Below are 16461 nucleotides of genomic sequence, written 5' to 3'. Positions count from 1 at the left end.
CAGGCACTTACCGGGGGCCAGCCTGACAGCTCCCGCCGGGGTGGAAACACCCGGTCTCTTCGCACCGGCATCTCGGACGCGCGTCCCGTGGGGGCTAGCCGGTCCCGGTCCCCGCTCCCAGTCCGCGCGGTGGGACAGTCCTCCGACCTACAGCCCGGGGCAGCTGGGGTGCCGACCCGCCGGGACCCACCCCTTTGTCCCTCCTCCGGCGGCGGCGTCGGCCCGCCCCTACCCAAGCGCAGCGCCCGCCCGCCCGGCCGGCCCGGGAAACTCTCAAACGGGCCACTACCACCCCCGCGTGGGCCGGGGGGGGTCGTTCCTGGAGCCGCGCCTCCAGGCCCCCGCGGCGGGCCGCGTCACGCGTGACTCCCAGCAGGGATGTGAAGAGCCGACGGCGGCAGAGGGACCCCAAGGCTCGACCGTCCGGCCGCCCCCACGCCCGCAATCCTCCCCCAGGCCGGCCGGATGGTTCGCTCCGCGGCGCGCACTGGGGGAGCAGGTCCAGCTCCGGGAAGCGCTGCAAATGTTTAGCTCAGGACTGAGTCGGGGGCTGGCCTGCTGTTCCGCGGGCTTTTTCCTTTGAAGTCGCGTGGGTATCCTGTAGGGAGACTTTTTGGAGAGGTTTTTAGAATCTCTCATAGGCAGCACTTCAGTTCCTTTCGGGAAAGAAGAACCGAAAAACAAGCCCAAAGTTTTCTGTTCTGATGCCTACAGAGGCCTGCCCGGCCAGCATTGTACCCCTCATTTTCTCAGCTCAACAACTGCTTACCCGAGTTCCGAGGGTATAAAGTGTACATGTTAAATAGGAAAACATGGCTTTTCTGCAAAATATACTCCAAGTGTATCTCTTGGGCACTTTTCCAACAACTCCTGTAAAGAGATTGAAATTCCTATCATCCATCAGCTTTTTAACAGGCCACCAGGAAGTCAAAAAGGCTTATCCGATAGGATTCCTCTAGTTCAACTCAATATTATTTGTCTTAGAGTCCTCTATGTAACAAGAGCCGTGCAAGGTAAATAAAAGTTTTCTTATTCTGTTTTTGTTGTTGCTAGTTGCCACTGAGTTGATTATAACTCTTGGCAGCCCCATGTGTGTAGAGTAGAACTGCTTCTTAGGGTTTTCAAGGATGTGACCTTTCAGAAGCAGTTCTCTAGGCCTGTCTTCTGAGGTGCCCCTGGGTGGGTTTGAACCGCCAACCTTTAGATTAGTAGTTCCGGAGCGTGTAACTGCGCCTTCCAGAGAGTCATTTCCTTATAGCGACCTATAGGATTCCAAATGGTTTTTTTATATTTGGAGAATCAAAACAGATACCAAACCAAACCCACCGCCATCAAGTCGATTCCGACTCATGGTGACCCCATAGGGTTTCCAAGGCTGTCAATCTGTACAGAAGCAGACTGCCACATCTTCCCCCCACCCCCCATTTCTAGTGGTTTCGAACCACTGACCTTTCGGTTAGCAGTCAATCTCTTTAACCATTGCACCACCAGGGCTCCTTAAAACAGGTACGCTGATTAAAAATACAACTTTATGTTTGAAATCTAAGGAAACCATGTTGTAAAAGAAAAATGCATTCCACCCTGCACTCGCCTTAGGTTGAATAGCAAAACTCGGTCTAGGCTCACACATACAGGTAAAAGGTCTGATTCACCCTGCTGACAAGATACAGATGCTGGGCTCACTCCCTGTAAAGTTGCTTCACTTCCTGCTTCATCAAAATGAGTTTGGCAGATAATGTGGAAAAACAAGTCCAGCAAATGCCGCTCTGAAAGTGTTACGCTTCTGACCTCCTTTGGAGTAGCTGAATAAAAAGCACTATAAGGAACATTCCCCACTTTAAGTCTTCAGACTTAGACATTTTGGATGTATACCTGCTGTGAGGTGTTCCTCTCCTGATCTAAGCGCCTATTTTTAAAAATCTGTTTCCCAAATTAGGTAGTACTGACTAGTAATAAGAATGATAGTCTTTGTAAACTGGTCACACACCTTAGTGAGATAACCTTATACCACTAGCATTTAAAAGGCAGAAAGGAATCCAGAATGTAGTGATTCCATCAGCTGAATGATTCCCTTTTGCTCTAGAGCTGCATTGACCAATATAACCACCTGTCGCGTGTGGGCATTTACATTTAAACTTAAAATAATCAAAATGAAGGAAAATTAAAAATTCAGTTCCACAGTTTATCAAGAAAATGCTCTACATCTTACTTTGGTGAGTGGCGTCTTAGCTTTTAAAAGCTTGTGAGTGGCCATCTAAGATACTCCACTGGTCCCACCCCATGGAGATCGAAGGAGAATGAAGACAACAAAGACATAAGGGGAAGATTAGTCCAAAGGGCTAATGGACCACAACTACCAACCTCTACCAGACTGAGTCCAGTACAACTAGATGGTGCCCAGCTACCACCACCAACTTCTCTGACAGGGATCACAATAAAGGGTCCCAGACAGAGCTGGAGAAAAATTGAGAACAAAATTCTAACACACACAACCAGACTTACTGGTCTGACGAGACTAGAGAAACCCTGAGAGTATGGCCCCCGAACACCCTTTTAGCTCAGTAATGAAGTGACTCCTGAGATTCATCCTTCAGCCAAAGATTAGACAGGCCCATTGAACAAAACGAGACTGAAGGGGCACACCAGCCCAGGGGCAAGGACGAGAAGGCAGGAGGTAACAGGAAAGCTGGTAATGAGGAAACCAAGGTCCAGAAGAGGAGAGTGTAGACATGTCAGGGGTTGGCAACCAATACCACAAAACGATATGTGTATTGTACAATAAGAAATTAATTTACTCTATAAACCTTCATCTGAAGTGCAAAAACAAACAAAAAAAAGAACTGAAAGCATACGTTCATATAAAGACTAATGCACAAATACTCATAGCTATCTTGTAATAACCAAAAACTGAAAAATGCCCATCAAAAAAAAAATATCAGTTCCTCAGTCACACTAACCACATCTCAAGCGCTCAATAGCCACATGCACCTAGTGGCTACCATATTGGACAGCGTAGATAGAGGACATGGCCGTCACCGCAGGAACTACTACTGGTCTACGCTGCTCTGAACACTGAAATACTTTTATACTAGAAATACCATGCTTCTGGCACACTGCCTGACATATAGCAAGCACTCAAATGGCTGTTGACAAAAATGACTAAATGGATACCCTTGCATTGCTGGTGCCCTTATAAATCAAGACAACTCTTTGGAGAAACAATTTATTAGTATATATTTTTTGCATGTGGATTGCACATTTTAATTCCACTCCTTGAATTTGTTTATCCAAAGAACTTCATTCCAACAAAAGAGCCCTGGTGGCACAGTGATTAAGCACTTGGGTGCTAACCAAAATGTCGGTGGTTAGAACCCACCAGCCACTCTGAAGGAGAAAAATGCAACGGTCTGCTTCCATAAAGATTACAGCCTTGGAAACCCTATGGGACAGTTCTGTTCTGTCCTACAGGGTCACCATGGGTTTGATTTGAGTGGTTCAATCCCACAGGTACTTGAGAAGCACCTTCTGTCAAGCCATAATCTCCTGATAAAAGACTCTCACCTCAGGGAGCTCGGTCTTTTGTAGTAGTAAATCAATCAAGTAAATAATGAGAAACTGTGTGTGCAGAGATTCCTGACAGGCTCAGGATGCTCTAGGTGCTCTCAGGAGGGCTTCTCACCCAAGTTAAGGGGATGGGATTTAGGGAAAGCATTCCAGAGATGGGGGACAGGGAGGGACGCATGGCTAAAGCATTTTAAAGAAGCTGTAGGAATGAGTTTGTGAAACAAAAAGGTGGAAAAGCTTTCTAGGTGAAAGGAATAAATAACATGGAAAAACAAGGAATGAAGAGACTACAGGCCTAAAGGTGATGGAAAAATTTAGAAACTGGTAACAGTGATGGTTGAACAACTTGATGAACATAATTTCACTGAACTGTACGTGTGGAGATTATTGACATGACAAATGTTTTGTTACCCATATATATTTACCACAATGAAAAAAGAGAGAGAGAGAAAGACCACAAGCTTGCTCTTGAGGTAGTGGGAGGAGAGGTTGCCCAGGCAAGCAAGAACTGTGCCCTGAACACGGTAGAAGTGAGATCAGACTGTCAATTTATAAAAGTCACTCTGTCTACTTTGAGGAAGATGGGTCTGATGGTACTGGTGAGGGGTTATTCAGTAAGAATGACGAGACCAGCAAAAAATGCATTGTTGTGGGAATACAGGTGAGAGATGACGTGGCTATGAAGTTAGACAAAAGGGAGTCAATTCAAGAAAAATGAAGGAAGTGGGATCAGCAGGGCTAGATGACTACTTGATATTACATATAGGGGCAAGGAAGAGGGAAGTGAGTCTAAGATGACTCTCAGGTTTCTGGATTACTTGACTAAGGAGATGACAGTGCCTTTGACCAAAATAGATAACACGGCCGTAGGAGCAGGTCTTGGGAGGGGCTTAACAAAGGATGATAAATTTAGTCATGCACTGATTGTTTTAAGGGCCTGTGCGTCCAGGGGGAAATATTCCATAATTTAAGAAGTGCCTCCTATGTGCCTGGATGAAGCAGTGGTGGTTCAGTGGTAGAATTCTTGCCTCCAACACAGGAAACCCAGGTTCAATTCCCAGCCAGTGTACCTTATACGTGGCTATCACCCATCTATCAGTGGAGGCTTGTGTGTTACGATGTTAAACAGGTTTCAGCAGAGCACCCAGACTAAGACAGACTAGGAAGAATGGCCCGGTGATCTACTTCCAAAAATCAGCAAATGATAATCCTATGAATCACAACAGTCTGATCCACAACCGATCATGGGGATGGTGCAGGACTGGGCAACATTTTGTCCGTTGTGTGTGGGGGTCACCATGAGTCTGGGGCTGATTCAATGGCAGCTAATAACAACTATTTTGATGAGTATTTGGGTCGAGAGATTTGGGGTGAAGGAAGGGATTAGAGAATCATCAATGTATTACGAAACTTGAAGCCATGGGAGGTGATGAGACTATCGAGAGACATGATGCCAATTGAGGCAAGAGAAGACTAAGGATAGGGAGCAATATCAATATTTAGGAAGCAAGCTCAAACTTCTAGAACAGAGACCAAAGAGGAACCAGTAGAAAGAGAATAAAAAACCTTCTGGAGAAGAGTATCCAACAAGCTAAAGGAAGAATGAACTTCAAGGGGAGAGGAGCCAATAGCACGGAACTTCGAAGAAACCAATTAAGGTAAGAACTGAAGATGCTCACTAAGTAGAAGACCACTGCTTTTCGTGGCAAGAGCGGTTTCAATGGAATGATGAGACTGGAGGTTAGAGTACAGGGGTGAGGCAGCAGTTTACTACATGCCTATTTACAATAATGACGGAAGGAAACCACCAATGTTCAATGATGAAGGGCTATTAAATTACAGTAAATCAACTTAATCGGCATATCAAGGCATCATTTAAAATTATAATAAGGAAGTGTATATAGGCCTTGAAGGTTTACCCCTATATTTTCTTCTAAGAGTTTAACAGTTTTAGTTCTTATGTTTAGGTCATGAATCCATTTTGAGTTCATTTTCATATATGGTGTGAGGCATGGGTCCAACTTCATCCTTTTGCAGGTGGAGATCCAGTTGTCCCAGCACCATTTATTGAGAGATTATTCTTTCCCCATTGAATGGACTAGGCACCATGGTCAAAAATCAACTGACTGAAGTGTATGTGTGGAAATTGTTGAGATGGAGTATATTTTATGTATATTTTCACCACAATAAAAAAAAGAAAAAAATAAATTGTATACATATACGGATTTATTTCTGAAGTCTCAATTCTATTCCATTGGTCTATATGTCTACACAGATTCCTGGCAGCACAGTGGTTAAGAGCTCAGCAGCTTACCAAAAGGCTGGCAGTTCAAATCCACCAGCCCCTCCTTGGAAACCCTGTGGGGCAGCTCTACTCTGTTCTATAGGGTAGCTATGAGTCAGAATCAGCTCAACGGCAACGAGTTAACATGTCTATCCTTCAACCAGTACCATGCTGTTTTGATTATTACTGCATTATAAACTATTTTAACTCATGTAATGTAAATACAGCAACTCTGAATATTAGATTTTATCATCCTTGCTTTATGGATGAGGAAACAGCGCTTCAGAGATGGAAAGCAGCTTACCCAAGGTCATCACCGAGTAGAAGGAAGGGGCAGATTCCAAAATCAGGTCTGTCAGATTCAAAGCCCCTTCTCTTCACTGCTCTCTGGCTCCTGTATTTATTGCCTCTAGTACAATAAGACAATTGAACGGAGTCAAGGGAAAGGTAGTTTTTTTTGTTGTTGTTGTCCTTGTTTTCTTTTTAGTTCCCTTTAGCAGCACCCGTGAGGGTTTTCTTGCATACAGAAATTAAAGTGAGTTTCACTCAAACTATTTTGAGGGATCAAATTTGTGAATATTAAAACGGTAAATGCCAAAACACAATCTGATTCCACCTGCTCAGCCATTTAATTAGATTCCTTGATTCAAATAAGATTCCGATATCTAACAGAATTTCAGAGCTCCCTTCCCCTAAAAAAATACTTTAGTAAAAAGACTCTAATAAGTCAACAATGTTATTAACTAAAATGCCCTCTCCATCAGCAGATAAATGGATAAACAAAATGTGGCATATCCATACGATGTAATATTAGTCAGCCATAAAGGGAAATGAAGTCCCGATGCATCCTTCAACACGGATGAACCTTGAAAACATTACGCTGAGTAAGATAAGTCAGTCACAAAAGGACAAATACTGTATGATTGTACTTACATGAAGTAGACAAATCCATAGAAACCAAAGCTTATTAGTGGTTACCAGGACCCCTGGTGGGGCATTGGTTAAGAGCTTGGCTGCTAACCAAAACATCAGCAGTTCGAATCCACCAGATGCTCCTTGGAAACACGATGGGGCAGTTCTACTCAGTCCTACAGGGTCACTATGAGTTGGAATCAACTTGACAGCAACTGTTTTTTTTTTGTTGTTGTTTTCTTTTCTTTTGTCTTTTGTTTTAGGGGCACAGAGTTATTGGTTAGGGAGTACAGGGTTTCTGTTGATGGAGGCAGAATAATTCAGAAGAGAATAGTGATAATGATTGAACAACATGAAGAATATAATTGAAGTGACTGAATTATACATGTAAAAATTATTGAATTGGCAAACACTTTGGTGTATATGTTTTTACCACAATTTTTTTAAAAAGGTAATTTAAAAAATGCCGTCATGTCACTAGTAAGGGAAGGAATCTAAGGTGAGGGAGGCCCAGGGGACTGTCCTCATGAGACACACAGTCCTCCAGGGAAACTGGAGGGTGTCTGACAACGCCTGAATCACTTAAAAAGAATTACCAGAATTCTCTATCCCTAAGAATTCTGTATCCCTGAATGACACGGATTACTGTTGTTGAAGAGTCTCCCAGATTCTCAAAGAATTTTCAGATCTGAAAGGGCCTTAGGGAAAAGCTGCCAACAGATACTCTTTCAGAGGCAGCCATGCAAATTACCTCAGGCCTTTTGTGTGTGTGTGTGTGTGTGTGTGTGTGTGTGTGTGTATGTGTTTAACTATTTTTTTTTTTGTACTTCAGATGAAGGTTTACAGAACAAACTAGCTTCTCATTAAACAATTAGCGCACATTGTTTTGTGACATTTGTTGCCAACCCCATGACATGTCAACACTCTCCCCCTATCGACCTCAGGTTCCCTATTACCACCTTTCCTGTCCCCTCTGGCCTTCTTATCCTTACCCCTGAGCTGGTGTATCTAATCTTTGGCTGAAGGGTGAACCTCAGGAGTGACTTCATTACTGAGCTATAAGTCTGTTTGGGGGCCATACTTTCGGGGTTTCTCCAGTCTTTGTCAGACCAGTAAGTCTGATCTTTTGTGTGTGTGTGTGTGAGTTAGAATTTTGTTCTACGTTTTTCTCCGGCTCCGTCCCGGACCCTCTATTGTGATCCCCGTCAGAGCAGTCAGTGGTGGTTGCCGGGCACCATCTAGTTGTGCTGGACTCAGTCTGGTGTAAGTTGTATACCTGTGGTCCATTAGTCATTTGGACTAATCTTCCCCTGTGTCTTCGGTTTTCTTCTTTTTCCCTTGTGCCAGACGAAATGAGACCAGTGAAGTATCTTAGGTGGCTGCTCAGAAGCTTTTAAGACCCCAGACACTACTCACCAAAGTAGAATGTAGAACATTTTCTTTATAAACTATGTCGTGCCAATTGAGCTAGATATTCCCCATAGCTTGTGCCTCTTAAAACAAAGGAAGCTGGACTTGAAAGGGCACTTCCAGGAGACATTCAATAAAAATTGAAAATGTGGGTCATAACGTTTACAGTTCTGCAGGACAGCATCCTAAATTTCTCTGGTCATAAGAACCACCTGGGGCCCTGGTTAACAACTGAGCGTCCAGGTCACTCCAAGGAGATTCTGATTCAGTGAGTCTGGGGAGGGACCTGGGGAGTTTATATTTTGAGCATGCACCCCCTGGTGCTAATCACCATAAGAAGTCTGAGAAATACTACTAGAGGGACATGGTTATAATCCTCTAACACAGGCAGGAAGATGACAGTTTTGAAAGTAGGTAAATATTTGCAGGTCAAAAAATAATTCAGAGGCAGAGCTAACATGGCGGAATAGACAGACGCTTCTGGCGAACCCTCTTTACAACAAAGACCCGAAAAAACAAGTGAAACAAGTATATTTGTGACAAGCTGAGAGCCTTCAGCATCAAAGGCAAGCTTAGACAATGAACTGCGGGGCAGGGGGAGGAAGAGACCGTTCAGAAGTGGAGAGGAGTTACCGGACTTGAATCACGGGGAGCCCTCAGGCATCATTCCCAGAGTGGCGGCAGCGGCAATGGCCGGCCGGTACTAGCGTTCGGCTGCAGTTTCCTCAGGAAGAAGCAGCCAGCCACACAGCCTACTCACACCTTGGGAACCTGAGGAGAACGGTACGCTTGGCAAAAGCTAAGCACTTGCGTATATTTTACAGTGCCCCCCCACCTGCAAGCCGGCTTCAGCAGCTGAATCCCTGGGCCTGAGATAGACCCTGGTGAGCACCTAGGGCCATCCTCCTGGCCTTGGGGAAGGAAAAAATTTGCAACGGAGGGAAAAGATAATTTGCTAGCTCTGTTAACCAGGGGAGCTCAGGACAGAAGCAGCTCTTGTCCAGGCATAAACCATCCCTGGCCTTGAGCACCTTTCCCTTCTGCATGAACCTGTGTGGGCCTATTTCAGGAGAATAGGCCCTTGGTTGGCAGACTTCAACCATTTCAGCTGTGCAGTGGAGAGGTGAGTGTTTGACATTTGACATTGCGTTGCCTATTAAACAAGGTCCTCACCTATCCACATCAGGGACCTAAGGACTGGTAGCTCCACTCAGGTCACCCAGCCACCCGCGACAGGGGTCCAAAGGTAACTGGTACCTCCCAGTCCTTACAACCAAAAACTTTGGGTGCCCACGGTCCCTCTGCAGAACCCACCTACCAGCACGCTCTAGGGAACAGAGACGTATTTTCCTCAGAGACACTTGGGGGTCAGTTCACAGCCTCCTGCCTTGTTCAGAGCGTGACCCCCTGCTGCAATCAGAAACTGGTATATACGCCAATCACCCCTGCCCCTCTAAGAATGTATGACAGAGCCTGTACCACATACTTGGTGATCAGCCACCTGGAAACCTGAGCTGAATTCATACAAGAAAACTGAATGGACTCCTAGACTGATATACCTGATAACAGTTCTAGCCAGATGGGGACAGGACACCAGAGCTCCATAGGCGAAAATAATCAAGCTAGCTCACTCAAGCAACCCATAGGGGTATACCAAAACAAAACAAAGCAAGCAACTAGGACACAGTAATCAAGCATAAACTAACACAATAACTCACAGATGGCTTGGAGACAACAGTGAATATCAAGTCACGTAAAGAAACAGACCATGATCACCTCAACAGGCTCTCAAAACAAAGAATCCAGGGATCTTCTGGATGAAAGTGCACTCCTGGAATTACCAGATGCAGAATATAAAAGTTTAATATACAGAAACCCTTCAAGACATCAGGAAGGAAATGAGGCAATACGCAGAACAAGCCAAGAAACACACAGATAAAGCAACTGAAGAAATTAGGAAGATTATTCACAAACATAATGAAAAGTTTAATAAGCTGGAAAAATCCATAGACAGACAGCAATCAGAAATTCAGATTAACAAAAATATTACAGAATTAGACAACTCAATAGAAAGTCGGAGGAGTAGAACTGAGCAAGTAGAAGCTTGAATTTCTGAGCTCGAAGATAAATCACTTGGCACTAATATATTTAAAGAAAAATCAGATAAAAGAATTTAAAAAAATGAAGAAATCTTAAGAATCATGTGGGACTCTATCAAGAGAAATAACCTACGAGCGACTGGAGTACCAAGACAAGGAGGGACAACAGAAAATACAGAGAAAATTGTTGAAGATTTGTTGGCAGAAAACTTCCCCGATATTGTGAAAAATGAGAAGATATCTATCCAAGATGCTCATCAAATCCACATAGGGAAGATCTTAAAAGAAAGTCACCAAGACATATTATAATCAAACTTGCCAAAACCAAAGATAAAGAGAGAATTATAAGAGCAGCGAGGGATAAAAGAAAAGTCACCTACAAGGGAGAGCCAATAAGAATAAGCTCGGACTACTCGGCAGAAACCATGCAGGCAAGAAGGCAATGGGATGACATATTTAAAAAACTGAAGGAAAAAATTGCCTGCCAAGAATCATATATCCAGCAAAACTGTCTCTTAAGTATAGGTGAAATTAAGACATTTCCAGATAAACACAAGTTTAGGGAATTTGTAAAAACCAAACCAAAACTACAAGAAATATTAAAGGGAGTTCTTTGGTTAGAAAATCAATAATATCAGGTATCAACCCAAGACTAGAACACTGGGTAGAGCAACCAGAAGTCAACCCAGACAGGGAAGTCAAAAAAAAAGCAACATTATTCAAACAAAAAAAAAGAGCCAAAACAGAGTAACAGCGATGTTATTATACAAAAGACAACATTAAAATAATAAAGAGGGACTAAGAAATGTAATCATACACCTTCCATATGGAGAGGAAGATATGGCGATGCAAAGAAATAAAAGTTAGTTTTAAATTTGGGTAAATAATAAGGTAACCACAAAGGAGACAAACTATCCTACTCATCAAAATAAAATACAAGGTAAAAATACAGACACAACAGAAACAAAATCAACAAAAACAAATATGAGGAAAGGACAATAAATAAAGAAAATCCACTCAGCACATAAAATCAAGTGGGAAAAAGAAACTGTTGACACACAAAAAAAGACATCAAAATGATAGCACTAAATTCATACTTCTCCATAATTACCCTGAATGCAAAAGGACTAAATGTACCAATAAAGAGACAGAGAGTGGCAGAATGGATTAAAAAACAAGATCCGTCTATATGCTGCCTACAAGAGACACACCTTAGACTTAGAGACACAAGCAAACTCAAACTCAAAGGATGGAAAAAAATATATGAAGCAAACAACAATCAAAAAAGAGCAGGAATGGCAATATTAATTTCTGACAAAATACACTTTAAAGTTAAATCCATCAGAAAAGATAATGAAGGACACTATATAATGATTAAAGGGACAACAAACCAAGAAGATATAACCATATTAAATATTTATGCACCCAATGACAGGGCTGCAAGATACATAAAACAAACTATCAGATCCGCATTGAAAAGTGAGATAGACAGCTCCACAATAATAGTAGGAGACTTCAACACAACACTTTCGGTGAAGGACAGGACATCCAGAAAAAAGCTCAATAAAGACACGGAAGATCTAAATGCCACAATCAACCAACTTGACCTCGCAGACATATACAAAACACTCCACCCAACAGCAACCAACTATACTTTCTTTTCTAGTGCACATGGAACATTCTCTAGAATAGACCACATATTAGGTGATAAAGCAAGCCTTAGCAGAATCCAAAACATTGAAATATTACAAAGCATCTTCTCTGACCATAAGGCCATAAAACTGGAAATCAATAACAGAAAAAGCAAGGAAAAGAAATGAAACGCTTGGAAACTGAATAATACCCTGCTCAAAAAAGAATGGATTATAGAAGACATTAAGGATGGAATAAAGAAATTCAGAGAACCCAATGAGAATGAAAACACTTCCTATCAGAACCTTTGGGACACAGCAAAAGTGGTGCTCAGAGGCCAATTTATATCAATAAATGCACACATCCAAAAAGGGCCAAAATCAAAGAATTATCCCTACAACTTGAACAACTAGAAAAAGAGCAACAAAAGAAACCCACAGGTACCAGAAGAAAACAAATAATAAAAATTAGAGCTGAACTAAATGAAATAGAAAACAGAAAAACAATTGAAAGAATTAACAAGACCAAAAGCTGGTTTTTTGAAAAAAATCAACAAAATTCATGAACTACTGGTCAAACTGACAAAAGAAAAACAGGAGAGGAAGCAAATAACCCGAATAAGAAAAGAGAAGAGTGATATATTACAACACACCCAACTGAAACTAAAAGAATCATATCAGATTACTATGAAAAACTATACTCAAAAAAATTTGAAAACCTAGAAGAAATGGATGAATTCCTAGAAACACACTACCTCCCTAAATTGACACAAACAGAGGTAGAACAACTAAATAGGCCAATAACAAGAGATTGAAAAGGTAATCAAAAAACTCCCAACAAAAAAAAGCCCTGGTCCGGACGGCTTCACTGCAGAGTTCTACCAAACTTTCGGAGAAGACTTAACACCACTACTACTAAAGGTATTTCAGAGCATAGAAAAGGACGGAATACTACCAAACTCATTCTATGAAGCCACCATATCCCCGATACCAAAAGCAGGTAAAGACACCACAAAAAAAAGAAAATTATAGACCTATATCCCTCATGAATGTAGATGCAAAAATCATCAACAAAATTCTAGCCAATAGAATTCAACAACATATCAAAAAAAAAAAAAAAATTCACCATGACCAAGTGGGATTCATACCAGGTATGCATAAAAAAAAAAGTTTTTTTTTTTATGCAGGGATGGTTCAATATTAGAAAAAAAATTAATGTAATCCATCATATAAATAAAACAAAAGACAAGAATCACAGGATTTTATCAATTGATGCAGAAAAGGCATTTGATAAAGTTCAACACTCATTCATGATAAAAACTCTCAGCAAAATAGGAATAGAAGGGAAATTGCTCAACATACTAAAGGGCATTTTTACAAAGCCAAGAGCCAACATCCCCCTAAATGGAGAGAGCCTGAAAACATTCCCACTGAGATCGAGAACCAGACAAGGATGCCCTTTCACATCACTCTTATTCAACACTGTGCTGGAAGTCCTGGCCAGAGAAATTAGGCTAAATAAATAAATAAAGGGCATTCAGATTGGCAAGGAAGAAGTAAAAGTATCTCTATTTGCAGATGACAGGATCTTATACACGGAAAACCCTAAGGAATCCTCCAGAAAACTACTGAAACTAATAGAAGAGTTCAGCAGAGTATCGGGATATAAGATAAACATAAAAAAATCAGTTGGATTCCTCTACACTAACAAAAAGAACATTGAAGAGGAAATCACCAAATCAATGCCTTTTACAGTAATCCCCAAGAAGATAAAATATTTAGGAATAAATCTTACCAGAGATGTAAAAGACTTATACAAAGAAAACTATAGAACACTTCTGCAAGAAACCAAAAGAGACTTACATAAGTGGAAGAACATACCTTGCTCGTGGATAGGAAGACTTAACATTGTAAAAATGTCTCTTCTACCAAAAGCGATCTATACATTTAACGCAATTCCGATCCAAATCCCAAGGACATTCTTTAATGAGATGGAGAAACAAATCACCAACTTCATATGGAAGGGAAAGAGGCCCCGGATAAATAAGGCATTACTGAAAAAGAAGAACAAAGTGGGAGGCCTTACTTTACCTGATTTTAGAACCTATCATACCTCCACTGTAGTCAAGACAGCCTTCTACTGGTACAACAACAGATACATGGACCAATGGAACAGAATTGAGAATCCATACATAAATCCAACCACATACGAGCAGTTGATATTTGACAAAGGCCCAAAAGGGTTAAATGGGGAAAAGACAGTCTTTTTAACAAATGGTGCTGGCATAACTGGATATCCATCTGCAAAAAAATGAAACAAGACCCATACCTCACTCCATGCACGAAAACGAGCTCAAAATGGATCAAAGACCTAAATATAAAACCTAAAATGATAAAGATTATGGAAGAAAAAATAGGGACAACGTCAGGAGCCCTAATACATGGCATAAACAGTATACAAAACATTATAAAGAATGTAGAAGAAAAACTAGGTAACGGGGAAAAAAACATAGGTGTTTGATTTTTAGGAGTTAGATAACTGGGAGCTCCTAAAAATCAAACACCTATGCTCATCCAAAGACTTCATAAAAAGAGTAAAAAGACTACCTACAGACTGGAAAAAAGTTTTTAGCTATGACATTTCCAATCAGCACCTGATCTCTAAAATCTACATGATACTGCAAAAACTCAACTGCAAAAAGAGAAATAATCCAATTAAAAAATGGGCAAAAGATATGAATAGACATTTCACTAAAGAAGACATTCAGGTAGCTAACAGATACATGAGGAAATGTTCACGATCATTAGCCATTAGAGATATGCTGATCAAAACTACAATGAGATTTCATCTCACTCCAACGAGGCTGGCATTAATCCAAAAAACACAAAATAATAAATGTTGGAGAGGCTGCGGAGAGATTGGAACACTTATACACTGCAGGTGGGAATGTCAAATGGTAGAACCACTTTGGAAATAGATTTGGTGCTTCCTTAAAAAGCTAGAAATAGAACTACCATACGATCCAGCAATCCCACTCCTCGGAATATACCCTAGAGAAATAAGAGCCTTTACACGAACAGATATATGCACACCCATGTTTATTGTAGCACTGTTTACAATAGCAAAATGATGGAAGCAGCCAAGACGCCCATCAATGGATGAATGGATAAATAAATTATGGTATATTCACACAGTGGGATACTACGCATCGATAAAGAACAGTGAGAAATCTGTGAAACATTTCATAACGTGGAGGAATCTGGAAGGCATTATGCTGAGTGAAATTAGTCGATTGCAAAAGGACAAATATTGTATAAGACCACTATTATAAGAACTTGAGAAATAGTTTAAACTGAGAAGAAAACATTCTTTCATGGTTACAAGAGAGGGGAGGGAGGAGGGTGGGAGAGCGGCATTCACTAATTAGATAGTAGATAAGAACTACTTTAGGTGAAGGGAAAGACAGCACACAATACAGGGGAGGTCAGTACAACCGAACTAAACCAAAAGCCGTTTCCTGAATAAACTAAATGCTTCGAAGGCCAGCATAGCAGGGGCAGGGGTCTGGGTACCATGGTTTCAGGGGACATCTAAGTCAATTTGCATAATAAAATCTATTAAGAAAACATTCTGCATCCCACTTTGAAGAGTGGCATCTGGAGTCTTAAATGCTAGCAAGCAGCCATCTAAGATGCATCAATTGGTCTCAACCCAGCTGGAACAAAGGAGAATGAAGAACACCAAGGACACAAGGCAATTACGAGCCCAAGAGACAGAAAGAGCCATGTGAACCAGCAAGTACGTCATCCTGAGACCAGAAGAACTAGATGGTGCCCGGCTACAACCCATGACTGTCCTGACAGGGAACACAACAGAGAACCCCTGAGGGAACAGGAGAGCATGGGATGCAGAACCCAAATTCTCATAAGACCAGACTTAATGGTCTGACTGAGACTAGAAGGACACTGGTGGTCATGGCCCCCAGACTTTCTGTTGGCCCAGGACAGGAGCCATGCCCAAAGCCGACTCTTCAGACATGGATTGGACTGGACAATGGGTTGGAGAGGGATCCTGGTGAAGAGTGAGCTTCTTGGATCAGGTGGATACTTGAGACTATGTTGGCATCTCCTGCCTGGAGGGAAGATGAGAGGGTGGATGGGGTTAGAAGCTGGTGAAATGGACTCGAAAATAGAGAGTGGAGGGAGAGAGCAGGCTGTCTCATTAGGGAGAGAGTAACTGGGAGTGTGTAGCAAGTTGTATATGGGTTTTTGTGTGAGAGACTGACTTGATTTGTAAACTTTCACTTAAAGCACAATAAAAATTATTAAAAAAAATAATAATTCTCCATTTGCAAAGTGCTGTCTTTGGTTTACAAAAGCAAGGGTCTCGTCTTACAATTCTTTTTGCTATGTTTATCGTGGTTTTAGTGGGTATTGACATGTATGTGTGTATATACCCACACATGTCCCCACATGGATGTCTGTCAGCTTGTCATACTGGAGGGGCTTGGGTGTTGCTGTGATGCTGGAAGCTATACCACCAGTATTCAAATACCAGCAG

The 16461-nt window shown here is 41.7% G+C and overlaps 1 protein-coding gene across 4 annotated transcripts in view; it reads right to left on the bottom strand.

The window, feature by feature from the left end:
• TJP2 (tight junction protein 2) overlaps window positions 1-16461 on the bottom strand; it is a 160132-nt gene that overhangs the window by 91445 nt on the left and 52226 nt on the right. The window contains exon 1 of one of the 4 annotated variants that reach the window (XM_049895231.1): window positions 12-174. The exons of 2 other annotated variants lie outside the window; for them this stretch is intronic. In XM_049895231.1, the coding sequence (XP_049751188.1) occupies window positions 12-71 (60 nt within the window). In that variant the 5' untranslated portion in view covers window positions 72-174. Of the gene's footprint in view, window positions 1-11; window positions 175-16461 lie in introns of those variants that run through there. One more of the 4 variants, XM_049895229.1, reaches the window with a different exon arrangement.

The sequence above is a fragment of the Elephas maximus genome, chromosome 9 (genome assembly GCF_024166365.1).
Source record: "Elephas maximus indicus isolate mEleMax1 chromosome 9, mEleMax1 primary haplotype, whole genome shotgun sequence".
NCBI lineage: Eukaryota > Metazoa > Chordata > Mammalia > Proboscidea > Elephantidae > Elephas > Elephas maximus.
Note: the sequence above shows the minus strand (reverse complement) of the source record. Positions and strands in the feature narration are given on the sequence as shown.